Source organism: Mustela nivalis, assembly GCF_964662115.1.
Source record: "Mustela nivalis genome assembly, chromosome: 2".
NCBI classification, from domain to species: domain Eukaryota; kingdom Metazoa; phylum Chordata; class Mammalia; order Carnivora; family Mustelidae; genus Mustela; species Mustela nivalis.
Window position 1 is genome coordinate 26,093,263 of NC_139021.1, and position 15,088 is coordinate 26,108,350.

General features: G+C 33.2%; 1 protein-coding gene across 5 annotated transcripts in view; it reads left to right on the top strand.

The window, feature by feature from the left end:
• Positions 1-15,088, top strand: part of CSMD3 (CUB and Sushi multiple domains 3) — a 1,245,805-nt gene that overhangs the window by 1,114,087 nt on the left and 116,630 nt on the right. For all 5 annotated transcript variants that reach the window (XM_082720053.1, XM_082720054.1, XM_082720055.1 and 2 more), the window contains 2 exons: positions 12,400-12,518; positions 13,786-13,855. In XM_082720053.1, the coding sequence (XP_082576179.1) occupies positions 12,400-12,518; positions 13,786-13,855 (189 nt within the window). The remainder of the gene's footprint in view (positions 1-12,399; positions 12,519-13,785; positions 13,856-15,088) is intronic.

Genomic DNA, 15,088 nt, shown 5'->3' on the forward strand with positions numbered 1-15,088 from the left:
ACATTTATCTAAAGAAGGTAATTGTAAATTTATGTAGTTATACTAGTTTGAATGATTGTACATTATGACTGGCTGATATCTCAAGCAGCTCAGAGTTCTGATAGCCAACAAACCAGTTGCACCAGCCATGTCAGTTTCTAATAGGTTGTTTTGTTCATTATTTATTAAAGAAGAAAGACTGGCCTTAAAAACAAAACAAAACGAAACAAAAACTACATTTTTAAAGTTAGAAAATAAATTGTTTTTGTACCACTTCGTTTTCTGTGTTAGTCTATATTTTTAAAGAAGATTTCTACATAACTGGGCTAAACTTTTTCATATGCTTTTGCCTTTTAAAATATTTGAGGCAAATTTCGTAATTTGGTAAATACTGATATTTGAGGCTCACATTTGCTTGTCTATCCATGATGGTTTTCAAAGTGTGGGATATCTGTAGTATAAGCAGCCATTTGTATGAGATCAAAAACTAATAATGTATTGTATGGTGACTAACAGAACACAATAAAAAGAAAAAGAGCCATATAAACCATAAGCATTTGAACGACTGCTTAGGTTCTTTGACAGCAAATTAACAATACTTTCATCATGTTTATTGTAATCATTATATTGTTATCATTATGTCATCAGAAAGTTAACATTTTTCTAAGGTTTTATTTATTTGAGAGAGAGGGAGAGAGAGAGCATGCACAAGTGGGTAGAGGAGCAGAGGGAGAGGGAGAAGTGACTCCCTACTGAGAGTCCCACTTGGGGCTCCATCCCAGGACTATGAGATCAGGACCTGAACCAAGGCAGGTTGCTTAACTGACTAAGCCCCCCAGGTGCCCCAAAAAGTTAACATTTCTTTCAAGTGTTCAATATATGTCAAATATAGTATAAATATTTTATAGATATATCTTTATTTAATTTTCCCAATAATCTTGAGGCAGGTACTATTTTTAATTCTAATTTATAGGTAAGAAGCTCATACCTACATATTTTTAAAGTCAGTAAATAGTAGAGGTAGATAAACATTTCAGAGAATTTGATACTGGAGCAAGCAGTTCTGACCACAATATTATAGTCCTTATAGTTTCTTCCCATGATTTTCCATCTCAGTATTTCTTTCTAAATATAAGAACAAAACCACTTGTGTATGCATCAAATGTTTGTCAAGTACTTACTAATTACCAGATATAATTTCTAGGTGTAAGTGCTACAAATTTGCATAATATCTAGCCCTAAAATCCTGCAGACTAATTGTAAGGACATGCAAACAAGTGCAAAATTACAATGTAAACTTTTTTTGTATTGTTATGTATGTTGGTACTTCTGAGATAAATGTGCATTATAGTCATTGAAGTTTCATTAAACAGTCTAGATAAAGCCCTACCCCAGAAGTTCAAGTCAGTGTTTCTGAGATTCAGCCACACATTTGCACTTTCACCACCCTTCCAAGATTACTCTCACAATCACCGAAATATAACGACATCTTGTATAATTTAGGGGATTACACAAAGAAGGTAGTGATCAAATCTGTTAGGGTTTACTGACAGTGGAGGCCATTCCTCAAGTTCCTTAAAAACTCAGTTTCCTTATCTGTGATATGGGATAATGATAACACCTAATCTGAAATATTTCTTCAGAATTAAATGAGATCATCCATGTGAAAGTGTTTATAAAAATGCCTGGTCCATAGTAAACTCTCAATAAAGATCATCTTCTACTGCTGATGAGACAAACCCAATGTGGCTACAATTGTCAAATGGTATTTTAAGTGCTGAAAGATTAGACTAAGGAGGCGACAGATACTTTCTTGGAGACATACTCAAAGATTTCAATTTGTAGAGTAACATGTTTACTTTTGAATTTTTGAAGGGCCCTTCTATTTTGGAAAATGGAAAATGCACTGCAGGAAGAGAATAGGCCTAAAGCAAGGGATTGCAATAGTTTACATGAGAAAATCTGAAGTAGGTTATTATGCTTGTGTAAAGTTTGTGGCTGGTTAGATGTTGGAGATGAGAGAGAGGGAGGAGTAGAGAACGGTTGTTGGGTTTCTGGTCTTTTGTTTTGGTTTTTATTTTAAATCATACCACTTCCTATAATCACAACCTTGCTTTATTCCTTTGGAGAGCTGGACTTTTAATTCCTTAGGGTTTTTCTTTGATTTTTTAGATCTTAGCTATTGAATTAATAAACCAGGATCAACAGAACCACTTTTATTTATCTGTAGTAATTAGACCTTACAACTTACAGTGGGATCTAGGAACCAAAAGTATTTCCTAATTTAACTAGTGGTAACGTCAGTATTAAGTACATAATTTAAAGAATGAAATTGGTATAGAAGGCACATATGGTGCTTGCAAAATAAGAAAATACAGCAAATGGATATCATATTTATTGTGTGTGTGTGTGTGTGTATATTTTGAATATTTATAGTCATGGTGCTCAAATTATGCTCTGTTGGAGGCCATAGTTGGTCCATAAGTGAATTGAATCAGGGCAATTTTTCTAAATTAAAGACACACAAAGCTAGGCAGTAATATAAATTTAGAATCTTTTTCTCTCTTTCTTTCCTTTTGTTTTTTTTCAGTTTCATATGTAGTGTTCAGTGATTCATCAGTTGTGTAAAATACCCAGTGTTTATAACCTCACATACCGTCCTTAATGCCCATTATTCCATTGCTTTTTTTCCTGACACTTTAATGTCCTATATTAATTTTTTTTAAAATATTTTATTTATTTATTTGACAGAGAGAGATCACAAGTAGGCAGAGAGGCAGGCAGAGAGAGAAGGAACCAGGCCCCCTGCTGAGCAGAGAGCCCAATGCAGGACTTGATCCCAGTTCCCTGAGATCATTACCTGAGCTGAAGGCAGAGGCTTAACCCATTGAGCAACCCAGGTGCCCTCTTAACCTTCTTTTACCTAAGCCCCTGCTGAGCAGAGAGCTCAGTGTGGGACTCGATCCCAGGGCCCTGAGATCATGACCTGAGCCTAAGGCAGAGGTTTAATACACTTAGCCACCCAAGTGCCCTCTTATATTGATATTGTGCTAACAGATTCTAACAAATTACCTGATATAAACAGGTAGTCTATATTAATGGAAAGAGTAAGAAAAAAAAAATTTTGCTTTCTGTTAATAACAAAAGGGATTGAATATTGAAGAGAAAACAGGCAGACAGAGTAGAAGATAATTTTCCCTAGCAACCATGAGGAAAACTAAGACAAGAAGTTTAGAGGATACATTTTTCTCTCTCAGTAAATAAAAATTAAAACATTAGTTGAGATTCTTATTAGTATTTTGCTATTTTCTGACATGAGTTATCATAAGCTTACATAAAACTACCTCATTTTTTGGTGTTGGGAATGTGTGCTGGTAATCATGTGAATAGATACATCTGCTTTGAGTTAATATATTTTTTTCTAACATATAATGTGTCAAATTTATCTGTCTTCTAATCCTCAAGAGCACTGGAAAGTGGGAATTCATTTGTAAATTGACAATTTATGTTTTTTTGTTTGTTTGTTTTTGACAAATATGATCCTGGTTGTAACTGTATGGCTTGCATAAATGTATATTTTGCTAGGAAAAATGTCCCTTGTGCATGAAATGTCCTTAAATATATCCATTGTGAGTAAGCTTCCACAAAGAGATCTTATAATTTCTAGTTGCTCTGACATTTGGTTCTGTTAGATCTTTATCATTAACAGTTTTGGGATGACAATTTGATTGTAATATGAATATGTAATTTCCTTCACATTTCCTTAAATTTATTGCCCTACACATTTGTATCTCACTAATGGAAAATTCTAGAGGGACAGTGGAGCATCTATAAATCAGTGAACAGCTTTTGGTTTTGAACTTATGCAAACGTGCTTGTTTTAAAAGGGCAAACTACATGTAGTAATTGTATTTCCAAATTTAAGGAAGGGCACTCAAAAATCTTAGGACACAGCACTCGGAGGAGCACGAAGGTCCATGTTACCATAATGAATATATTTTTCTATCCTCCTAAACTTGAGAACACTCATGGTATATATACCACCAATAATTTTGCTATAAATCCTGGGAAAACACAGGTGGTCCAAAAATATCTTTCCTTTCTGCTTATTAGTTGAAGGGCTGGTCTGAATACCACAAAGTATAAAAGTTGTCATAAAATAGTAAATGCCTAGACATGTATTCATTTAACTCTAGCTTATAAATAACAAAAGATTCAAATCAGTACAATAGTTATTTTACTGCTTTCCATCCTTGAGCAATATGCTTAAGAGATAATGCATTAGGTCTTAATGAGTTTATTTTTATAATCCCTAAAAATGGTTTCCTCCCTTGGGCTAATTTAATAATTGATTATTTGAGAAAAATAGTGATTTTAAGATTAATTATATTTTTACTTAAACTAATTTTCTTGTTCTAACTCGTTTATGCACATCATCTCATAAAATGTTAATTGTAGAAACATCTCCTGCTCAAATTAAATTATTAATATTTGTCATTTCTAATTTTGATTGCCATTAACAGAATATATTAAATGCAAACAAGTGTAATTGATTTTGCAAACACATCTTACTCCTTAATCCTATAAGGCCATTATTTTTATCATAGTTTCCTTTTTTCTTTGAATCAAAATATATTTTGTGATCATTGCATTGAATTTTTACCTCTTTGTGGTATTGACTTAGAAATGGTTTCCACCTAAATTCCTGAATTCTGGAAACATTGTAGTTTTGTATTACAAAACTTTCTCTAGCTGTATCTTGAACTAAGATCATTGATCCTGGTCTCTTGGTTTTTCTCTCAGTTAAACCAGTAATATTTTAGCTTATATAAGAAGCTTTTTATTTTGGGTCAAAGACTTCAAGGTACTTAAGTTCTTGGCACTTTATATTACTTTTTACATATTTTCTTTTCTTTATATTCCTGGAGTATGTATGTAAATCTATTGATCTTAAACATACAGAAACATACTCTCATGGCAACAGAAAAAACTATCCTTTATCTAGAATGCTAAATGACACCTCACTTCCATGGTTAAAACCACTAAATAATGTTAGTTACTATGTCCCTGCCACTATTTTAACCATTATGTATATCTTGTTTTCTTTAACCATTGCAATATTCCTATCAAGTCAGTATTTCTACATCCCATTTAGCAGATGAAGGAATTGAATCAAAGAAATCATTTCAGGCATTACCAAAAAGATCAAGAAAGTAGTGGAGCCAAGAGGCAGATAAAGATTGTGTTCTTAATAACTTTGAAATTTTCCTTCTATGCCCACAGAAAAAAAATACAATTTCCTACATTGATTAAGATTATAAAACAGTTCACAATGTATATTCTTTCTCCCTTTCAGCTTCATTTCTTGATGCCTTTCCCAAAAAAACCACTCCCCCTCTTTTCCATAAAAGAAGGAAAACTCGCTTAAAAGTTCATTGAACATGCTGCCTTGTCTACCAGCGTATCACATTCACCTTACCCCTCATTATTATGAGTTGGTAAAATATATACTTTTTTAGTAAGGTTATGCTTTTTTATTTTTATTACATGGATTGTTATCCATTTTCAATGTCTTTTCTTTTTCAAGTTTTTATCTAAATTCCAATTACCTAACATACAGTGTAATAGTAATTTCAGGTATAGAGTTTAGTGATTCATCACTTCCATAGACACCCAGTGCTCATCACAAGTTCCCTCCCCTGTTTAACCATTCACCTCCCCCCTCCTCTCCAGGAACCTTCAGTTTGTTCTTTACTGTTAAAAGTCTGCTTTCTGGGGTATCTGGGTGGTTCAGTTGGTTAAACGGCAAACTTGGTTTCTCAGGGTCCTTGAGATCAAGCTCTAAGTCAGGCTCTGCACTCAGCTGTTTGCTTGTCCCTCTTCCTCTGCTCCTTCCCCTGCTTATGCTCTCTCTCTCTCTCCCTCATAAAGAACAAATAATTTTTTTTAAAGAGTTTGTTTCCTAGTTTGCCACTCCTTTTATTCTTTTTAGTAGAGTTATTCTTTATGAAATAATTATTTTCACAAAGGATGTCCTTCACTTACTGTAATTTTTCTACTACCTGTAATCTTTTAAACCAGTCTCCACTCCTGCTTCCTTAAGAGTTTCTTTAGAGCAAAGTTGTTAATGTCCCTAACCAATCTTTGCATTTCTGGCTTATAACATGATACAGAATATACAATAGGTATATAGTAATTGCTTAAGATATCAGAGTCTATTTAACATTGTTATCATTTAACTTAGCATTAAACTGTAGACTAAAATTTGAGTAGTTTCTATTACTGAATATTCAATTAATTATTCCAAGTAATGCTATGTTAAATGTTAATTGAGGTAAGAACAAGTAAAGTAAGTAAAAATTTAAGGATCAAGGTAAATGTGAGCTAAATCTGCCACCACAACATGTTCCTAAACCACTGTTGCCCATCAGTGACTATTAAGTCAGAATTGTTCTTCTGAAAAAACTTACAATTATCCAAGTTACCTGTTACATAATAGGTATTAAAAAAATATCTGTATATTGGATTAATTAATTAATTCAAAATATATTATCAGCAAAAAAGTCTACGTGTTTGCCATTGGAGTTTTTTCTCAAGCTAGTAGATGAGCTTATGTTGAATTTACCCTTTGATTGTCACCAACTTGTCTGTTTTTCTAAAAATTATTATCTTATAATAATAAATGTGGAATGCCAAATGACAATTCTAGCATATTTTAAAAACTCATGGGACACCTGGGTGGCTCAGTAGGTTAAATATCTTCGTTTGGCTCAGGTCATTATCCCAGGGTCCTGGGATCAAGTCCCATGTCAGGCTCTCTGCTCAGCGGGAAACCTGCTTCTCTCCCTCCTTCTGCCCTTCTGCCCCCACACTTGTACTCTCTCTCTCCATCTCTGTCAAATAAATAAATAAAATCTTAAGAAAAAAAAAAAAAAAACGCCCTCTTATGGGAGTACCAGGGTGGCTCATTCTGTTAAGCAGCGGACTCTTGATTTCCTTCAGGTCATAATCTCAAGGTTTTGGGATTGAGCCCTGGATCAGGCTCCCTTGCTCAGCAAGAAGTCTGCTTAATGATTCTCTCTCTCCCTCTGCCCTTCCCCCATGTTCACCTCTCTCTCTCTCTCTTTCTTCTTAAAAATAAATAATAAATAAATCTTAAAAAACAAAAACAAAAAACAAAACTCATATATAACAAAGATAGCAATAATAGTAATCCTGGAGTACCTCAGTGGTGCAGTTGGCTGAGTGGCTGGCTCTTGGTTTTGGCTCAAGTTATGATCTCAGAGTCAAGGGATTGTGCTCTCTGTCAGCTCTGTGCTCAGTGCAAAGTCGGCTTCAGGATTTTCTCTCTCCCTCTGCCCCTCCCTCAGCTTGCTTGCACTCTCCCTCTCTCTCTAAAATAAATAAATAAATCTTAAAAGAAAGAAATAATTGTTACCTTAAGTCCATTAGTTAGAGGAAAATTTATAATTGAAGACCTGTAAAATATTTAAAAAATAATATCGTCACTCCTACAGAACACTACCTTTGTGCAAAGACACATGATTCAATTCCTGTTCCTTTCTTACATGTATACAGATGCAATATTTTGGTCATTATTTTCAATAAATTAATAAATAGATTTTTTTTCTATTTAAATTCAATTAGCCAACCTATAGTACATCATTAGTTTTTGATATATAATGTTCAGTGATTCATTAGTTGCATATAACACCCAAGGCTCATTGCATAACGTGCCCTCCTTATTGCCCATCACCAAATACGTAGATTTTGATATTAAATTTGTGAAGGAGGTTTTCCTTTTACAAAACAATGTTACAGGGAGTCTTAAGTAATGAAGCTTTCTTCTTCTTGCTCTCTGCCTCTCTCAAAGCATCAAAGACTCATTAAAATCATTATGGCATACTGGAAAGTAATATACATATATATATATAATCAGAATGATCAGATATAAATGATCTGATTAAGAACATTTGCACTGCAGATTGATTGCCTTATGAACAGAACTGGAAAGAACAGTTTTTGGTTATAAATAAATGGTTATAAATAAAAGCTGGAAATGTGAAGAACTGAGGTTTCAGTATTTTCATTCAGGGTGATTGCCTGCACTAATTTGACAACAGTCATAACTCTTTGCAATTTTTGATGTGGATTTGTCCCTGGACTCATTTCTGTTTGTTTTTGGCTACAACAGCAGATTAATTGATCCAATTTCCATTAAAAAAATTCACCCAGAGCATATCTTTGATTGCCAACACCAAAATTGACACTCATAAAACTGAAAATGACTAAATATTTTGATTGCCTTGGTTAATCAGGAGAGCATACTTTTCAACATTTTTACAAAATTTCTCTCTTTTTTGCTGATTCTTACAAATAACCTATTGATTTTATTACTTATGAAGAAGTGAAAATAATTATTAAAAAACACCTTACAAATTTTTTGAATCATAGTTGACATACAAGATTATATGAGTTTCAGATGTATAACATAGGGATTCAACATTTTTGTAATTATGAGTAATCACCACAATAAGCCTGGCTGCCTTAAAACTGCCATTAAATGGCAGTTTTTTTTATGTGTTTATCTATTTTAAATTGTTTTTAGAGAGGGAGAGAGAGGGAGAGAGAAAATGATGGTGGGAGGGGCAAAGAATCTTAAGCAGGCTCTACACCCAGCCCAACGCAGGCTCTGTCTCATGACCCCAAGATCATGATCTGATCCAAAGTCAAGAGTTGAATACTTAACTGACTGAGCCCCCTGGGCACCCTAGAGTTTATTTTTTTATATAAAAATGTAAAATAGGAACTGCAAGATTTTTAGATATTTCTGTTTTATTTTCCTTAATGTACAAAAATAATTGATTGCACAAAAATGAGAGAGGCCATCAGTGACTTCTTATCTGACTATCTCGTCACCTTACTTTCTTCCCTGGAATAATCATATTCAACAGATTAGCTGGTCCAACTCAGTGTCATCTTCAACAATAGAAGGGAGTATGTTCTTATACCCCCAAGTTCTCTGCTAGTAATTATTTACCTAGTAGATCAGTGATGTTATTATTTATAAAATTAATTCATGTTCATTATAAAAATTCTGTAAATTCAGAAAAATACAAGGAAAGGCATATAAATCACCAATAATCTCATAACCAAGGACTATAGCCTATGCTAATATTTGGCATATTTTCTTTTGCTCATTTTTCTCTGTGATAATATGTATACAAAAATCTTTGACTTACAAAATTGCTATTCTGTAGTTTATAGAGTTTATAGAGTTTTAAATCACATTTTTATTTTATTTTAAGATTTATTTTGTTTGAGAGAGAGAGGGAGAGAGAGCACATGCATGGTTGCGTGGGGGGGGGGGGGCAGAGGATGAGTGAGAAAGAAACTCCAGACTCTGCTGAGCAGAGCCAGGACACTGGGATCACGACCTGAGCCAAAACCAAGAGTCTGACGCTCAACTAATTGTGCCACCTAGGCATCCCAGGCGTTTTATATCACATTTTTAAAGTTAAAACTTTTAAAATATTTTACTATGTCAGTATATATTATGTGTAAGCCTCACTTAAAAATGAGGCTCTCAATATTTTATAGTCATCACTGTACCATAGTTTTATTTGTTCTCCTCCCAGAAAAAGAAATCATCACTTCTGCATATTAATAGTTTTCTGTGTATATGACCCTGAATGGAGTACTTGATAGAAAGAAAAGAAAAATGAATGTGTACAAAATTTGGCCTTCTCAGTAAGAATGACTGCAAGAATGACCTTAGTGGTAAAGAGTAATAAATGTAATATATATTTTTTTAATTTTCCTTTTTTTTTTTTTTTTTTAAATAACCAGTTAGCCAGTGGGAGAAACCCATAAGGGAATACTAACTCCCCAAACATCAAGATTGTACCAAAGGAAGGTGAAATCTTATTTATAAGATCCTCTTCTTCTCTTCTCTTATTTATAAAACATACATGTTTATATCATAAATCACTCTTTTAGGATACTCATTAATACCTGAAACAGGCTTTTGAAATCAGATAAATTTATTGTGTAAGTCCCATTACTGGGTATTAGATGGGATTAAAACAAAAATAAGTTTCTATCACTTTTAGATCTCAAAATCTAGCTGAGGAAGTGAGACATTAACCGTTAAAATGTTAAAGGTAGGTAACAATGGTGACTTACCTTGCCTAGGTCCATACATTCAAGATTACAAAACCCTCAAGAAATATGAGGCCTTATGTATGGTTAGAGACTTAGTTAATTGAACCCTAAGTGTTGGAACTCCAATCCATAGACTTCCCTAACGTCCTCTAGGGCTGCTTCAAATGCATTTCCAAATGTCCAGTTTACTCTTCTTCCCTGTCTTCCTTTCTGACCTAATCATAATTCTATCGTTAGTACTTTTATGTCATTTTCTATCCTTAAATATGACCTAATTTGGAATGATTTTTAGCTACTCTGAACATTGTATTATTAGACAGAGAAAGTATCTTCCATTTGCAGAGCTAGACACTAGTATTTATTAAGAAGTTATCAAAGTAGAGATTCATGTTCTTTTTCATACTATTCATTTATCCAATCAACCAATGTTAATTGAATGCTTCCTTAAGATGCTGTGCTCTAAGCTGCCCTTAAGGAGTTTCAATTCTCATAGGGGAAATAAATATTGAACAACTAATTACAGTTATTTTTTCATTATTTATGTTAAGCACCATGAAGAATGTAGAAAGTGGTGCTAAGAGAGCATTCATCAGAGGGAAATATCAAGGACTAAAGAATGTCTGAAGTATTGTAATTCTTTAGGATTCAGTTTTTAATATATTTTTCATGAAATGAATATATATGATGATTTTGGAGGGATGACTATTTTCTGCCATAGTTTAAATATACATTAGATTATCTTCTAATGTGAACCACAAATAATTGAATAAAAAACATTAGATTTTATTGAGGATAAAAAATTTCTTAATAAAAATATATTTTTCAAAATCTTTTGGCAAAAAAATCAATTTTTTCAGACTTTAAATCATTTTAGGAAAAAAACTTATATTTAGTATGCTTTTATTCTCTTATGTTGAAAAGTATATTGTTAATGTAAAAATAATGGAAGTGTTTTGAATTCTGGAATTATCTCTTCTTCAGAAATAACTGATTTCAAGTGTCACCTAAACATTTCAGGTCTCAATAAACTACATTTTTCTCCTTTGCGATTATAATGTATTTGGAGAACAAATCTTCTTCTTCTTCTTTTTTTTTTTTCTCTCTGAGAAAAAAATCTTACTTAAAAATACATTTAAGGGCTCCTGGGTGGCTCAGTGGGTTGGGCCTCTGCCTTGGGTTCTGGTCATGGTCTCAGGGTCCTGGGATTGAGTCCTGAATCATGCTCTCTGCTCAGTGGGGAGCCTGCCCCCCCACCTACTTGTGATTTCTCTCTCTGTGTGTCAAATAAATAAATAAAATCTTAAAAAAAATACATTTAAAAACTTTTACATGTGGAACACCCGGTGGCTCAGTCAGTTAAGTGGCTGCCTTCTGCTGAGGTCATGATCCCAACATCCTGGGATCAAGCCCTGCATCTGGCTCCTTGCTCAGCCAGGAGTCTACTCCTCCCTCTTCCTCTGCCTGCCATTCTGCTTACTTGTGCTCTTTATCTCTCTGTCCAATAAATAAATAAAATATTTTAAAAAATTACTGTAATGAGTACCTCACACTATGTCTCATAAATTAAAAGACCATTTTGTATGAAAGAAGAAGGAACCAGGTGATACGGACAAAATAGCAAAAAATTTTTAGTATTTTATTAAGCATATTTTATGAATATAATTTTATATTACTCTCAAAATAAATTATTGTTTTATTCCTTAAGGGATTTTCTTTTTAGGAATTTTTAATTTTTATTTTATAGTAGAAGACATTTATTTTTTAATTTTACGATTTTTATTTATTTGACAGACAGAGATCACAAGTAGATAGAGAAGCAGGCAGAGAGAGAGGAAGGGAAGCAAGCTCCCCACTGAGCAGAGAGCCCAATGTGGGGCTCCATCCCAGGACCCTGGGATCATGACCTGATCTGAAGGCAGATGCTTTAACCCACTGAGCCACCCACGTGCCCCTAATAGAAGGCATTTAGACTGTGAGTTAGAAAAGACTTTAAGTGTAATCACAACATTATTTAATGGTTGATGCCATGAAAATTCAAAGAACAGTTCTATGGTACGGTTCCAAAGCACATTGCTTTTAACAACCATAGTTAAATCTTATTCACATTTAAATAGTACTCACAGAACATTCCTAATGTCCCCAATGTAAAAATCTAGTTTTAATGACACCACCATTCAATTTTGGTAATTTAATATGCATAATTTAAGCATTCATTATTTAAAAGTTACTTATGCTAATATCTTTACATGTTCTCAGCAATTGGTTTGGACTCCTGTCCTGAACCACAAACTCCTAGCAGTGGAATGAAAATTGGAGACAGATATATGGTTGGTGATGTAGTATCCTTTCAGTGTGATCAAGGATATTCTCTACAGGTAAGGCTATTTTTAAATTATAGTTTGGATTTGCATTGCTTTTTCAGAATATTTTAATGGAGTGATGACTGATAATCCAAAAGTTTTAAAACAATATTGACTTCAAACTGTATACTGTAGCCTTAAGCCAAAAGTTATTCAATTTGCCCATAAAACATACTCATGAGAGAAATTACTAGAATAGACTAAATATTCTTTGTTCGCAAGTAACCAGAAATTATTTTTGAATCAAAATTAATCTTTACTTTACAATTTTCTCTCTGTTCAAATAGGATGTACCAACTCTACTCTTGGATCTTTAGGATTTGAAAATAAAAACAAAGTGCTAATTAGAACATTAAATGAAATTACCATGAAAATAAATTTTTGAAGTTAGTGAAAATCAATCAGAAATATATGTTAGAGGGTCTCAAATTTATGGTTCCATAAAAATCTCTCTAAAGAATTGACCTAATGGGCGCCTGGGTGGCTCAGTTGGTTGAGCAACTGCCTTTGGCTCAGGTCATGATCCCAGACTTCCAGCATCGAGTCCTGCATCGGGCTCCCAGCTCCTTGGGGAGTCTGCATCTCCCTCTGACCTTCTCCTCACTCATGCTCTCTCTCACTCATTCTTCCTCAAATAAATAAATAAATAAAATCTTAAAAAAAAAAAGAATTGACCTATTAAGTAACTGAGAAAAAACAAAAAAAGAGGCAGCGACTATTTCATATGTTTAATAAATAGGTTCCTTAGAGAAAGTAAAATTAAAAATTGATGATTTATAGTCTTTAACATTTCATTATAAATTACTAGTCTCAGAAGTACAATCCGATATTTCTGGACTTTATATTTCAGTTTAAAATTTAATATATCTTAATTGACTCATTTTAATATTTTATGAAGTATTTTTAAATTATTCTTTACCGTATTTTACCTTGAATATTATTGAAATTTATTATAAATATTTATATATATGGTCATTTCACTCACATAATCATTGAAATATCCCAGTAGAATATGTTTCAGTGAAAAAATGTTAAGTTTAAAAAGCATAATTCTGATGTGATTAGGAGTCTTAGTTTTTCTACCAGGACCATGTCACTTTTTACATTTTATCACAAGGTATATAATTAACTTTATTATTTCAAGTTATACTGAGAATTCTAGCCAAAGTTTAAAAATATGAAAAATGATAATATATATTTTATTTTTATAATGACTGCTCACTGTGTTATGTTTAATTTAGTCTTTTTAAAATGTGTACTGAACTGCATCTTTTTTATGTAGGGTCATTCTCACATCACATGTATGCCTGGACCTGTAAGAAGATGGAATTATCCAATCCCAATTTGTTTGGGTAAGTTGAAGAACTGTAAATCACTGATAAGCTTTGTCAAATTTTAAAGATATACCCTATGTTTAATGTTGCTGAAATATATAGTTTGCCTTTTGTCAGGTTTTATGGAAATGATATTTTAAAAAATATTTTATTTATTTATTTGACAGAGATCACAAGTAGATAGAGAGGCAGGCAGAGAGAGAGGAGGAAGCAGGCTCCCCATGGAGCAGAAAGCCTGATGTGGGGCTCCATCCCAGGACCCTGGGATCATGACCTGAGCTGAAGGCAGAGGCTTTAACCCACTGTGCCACCCAGGCGCCACTGGAAATGATATTTTGAGATAAATATTTCACATCTTTTATTTTAAATTTTCACAATTTTTTTTAAACCTCAAACTACAATATCAATGGATGACTTTAGAAATTGAGAAAAGGTACTATGTTTTTCAATCTTTGGAAACTTTTCTCTGTATTATATGATAGAAATATCCATAGATCAGGAAAATAAGTAAGTATCCCATCGCTTCCTATTGACCCAAAATAGATAAGGAATCTGGAGTCTACCAAAGAGAGCATGACATCACATGAAATGTCTTCACTGTTGACAGCCAGTTGAGATATGGAATATATAAAAATAACACTTGGATCTTACAAAGTGTGGGATCCAGTTTTTGCCTTAACTTCATCCTGCATCCAGTTATTTCTAGCCACTTTTTCATTTTCTTTTTCTCTTCCTCAGTTCTGGTATCAGTGTGTAACTGTAATATCGTGGGATCTATAGAGTATGAAAAAGAAATGTGATATATAATCCCTATTTTTAAAACATTCATTTACCATTTAGAGTGATACAAATAAAAGACATGAATTAATAAAGAAACTCAGTGTCAAGTTATATAATTTGCTGCATCATAGATTTTCAGAAAGATAAGATGGTATTAACCCAAGTCATTGGGAAATAGCCCATAAAATTTACAGTTTTAGATGGTAATGTAATTAAGATCAATAGATGAGGAAGATAGCCTTTTCTGAGTAGGAAAAAGGTAAAAAGCAAGAGTTGGTGTGATTTATATGACTTAACCTCTGTATTATATTAGTTTGCTTGAGCTGCTATAAGAATACAATAGGCGAGTGGGTTAGACAACAGAAATTTATTTCCTTACAATGTTAGAAGCTAGAAATCCAAGATCAAGATGCTGGAAGGGTTGTTTTCTTGTGTGGTCTCTCTCCTTGGCTTGTAGATGGACATCATCTT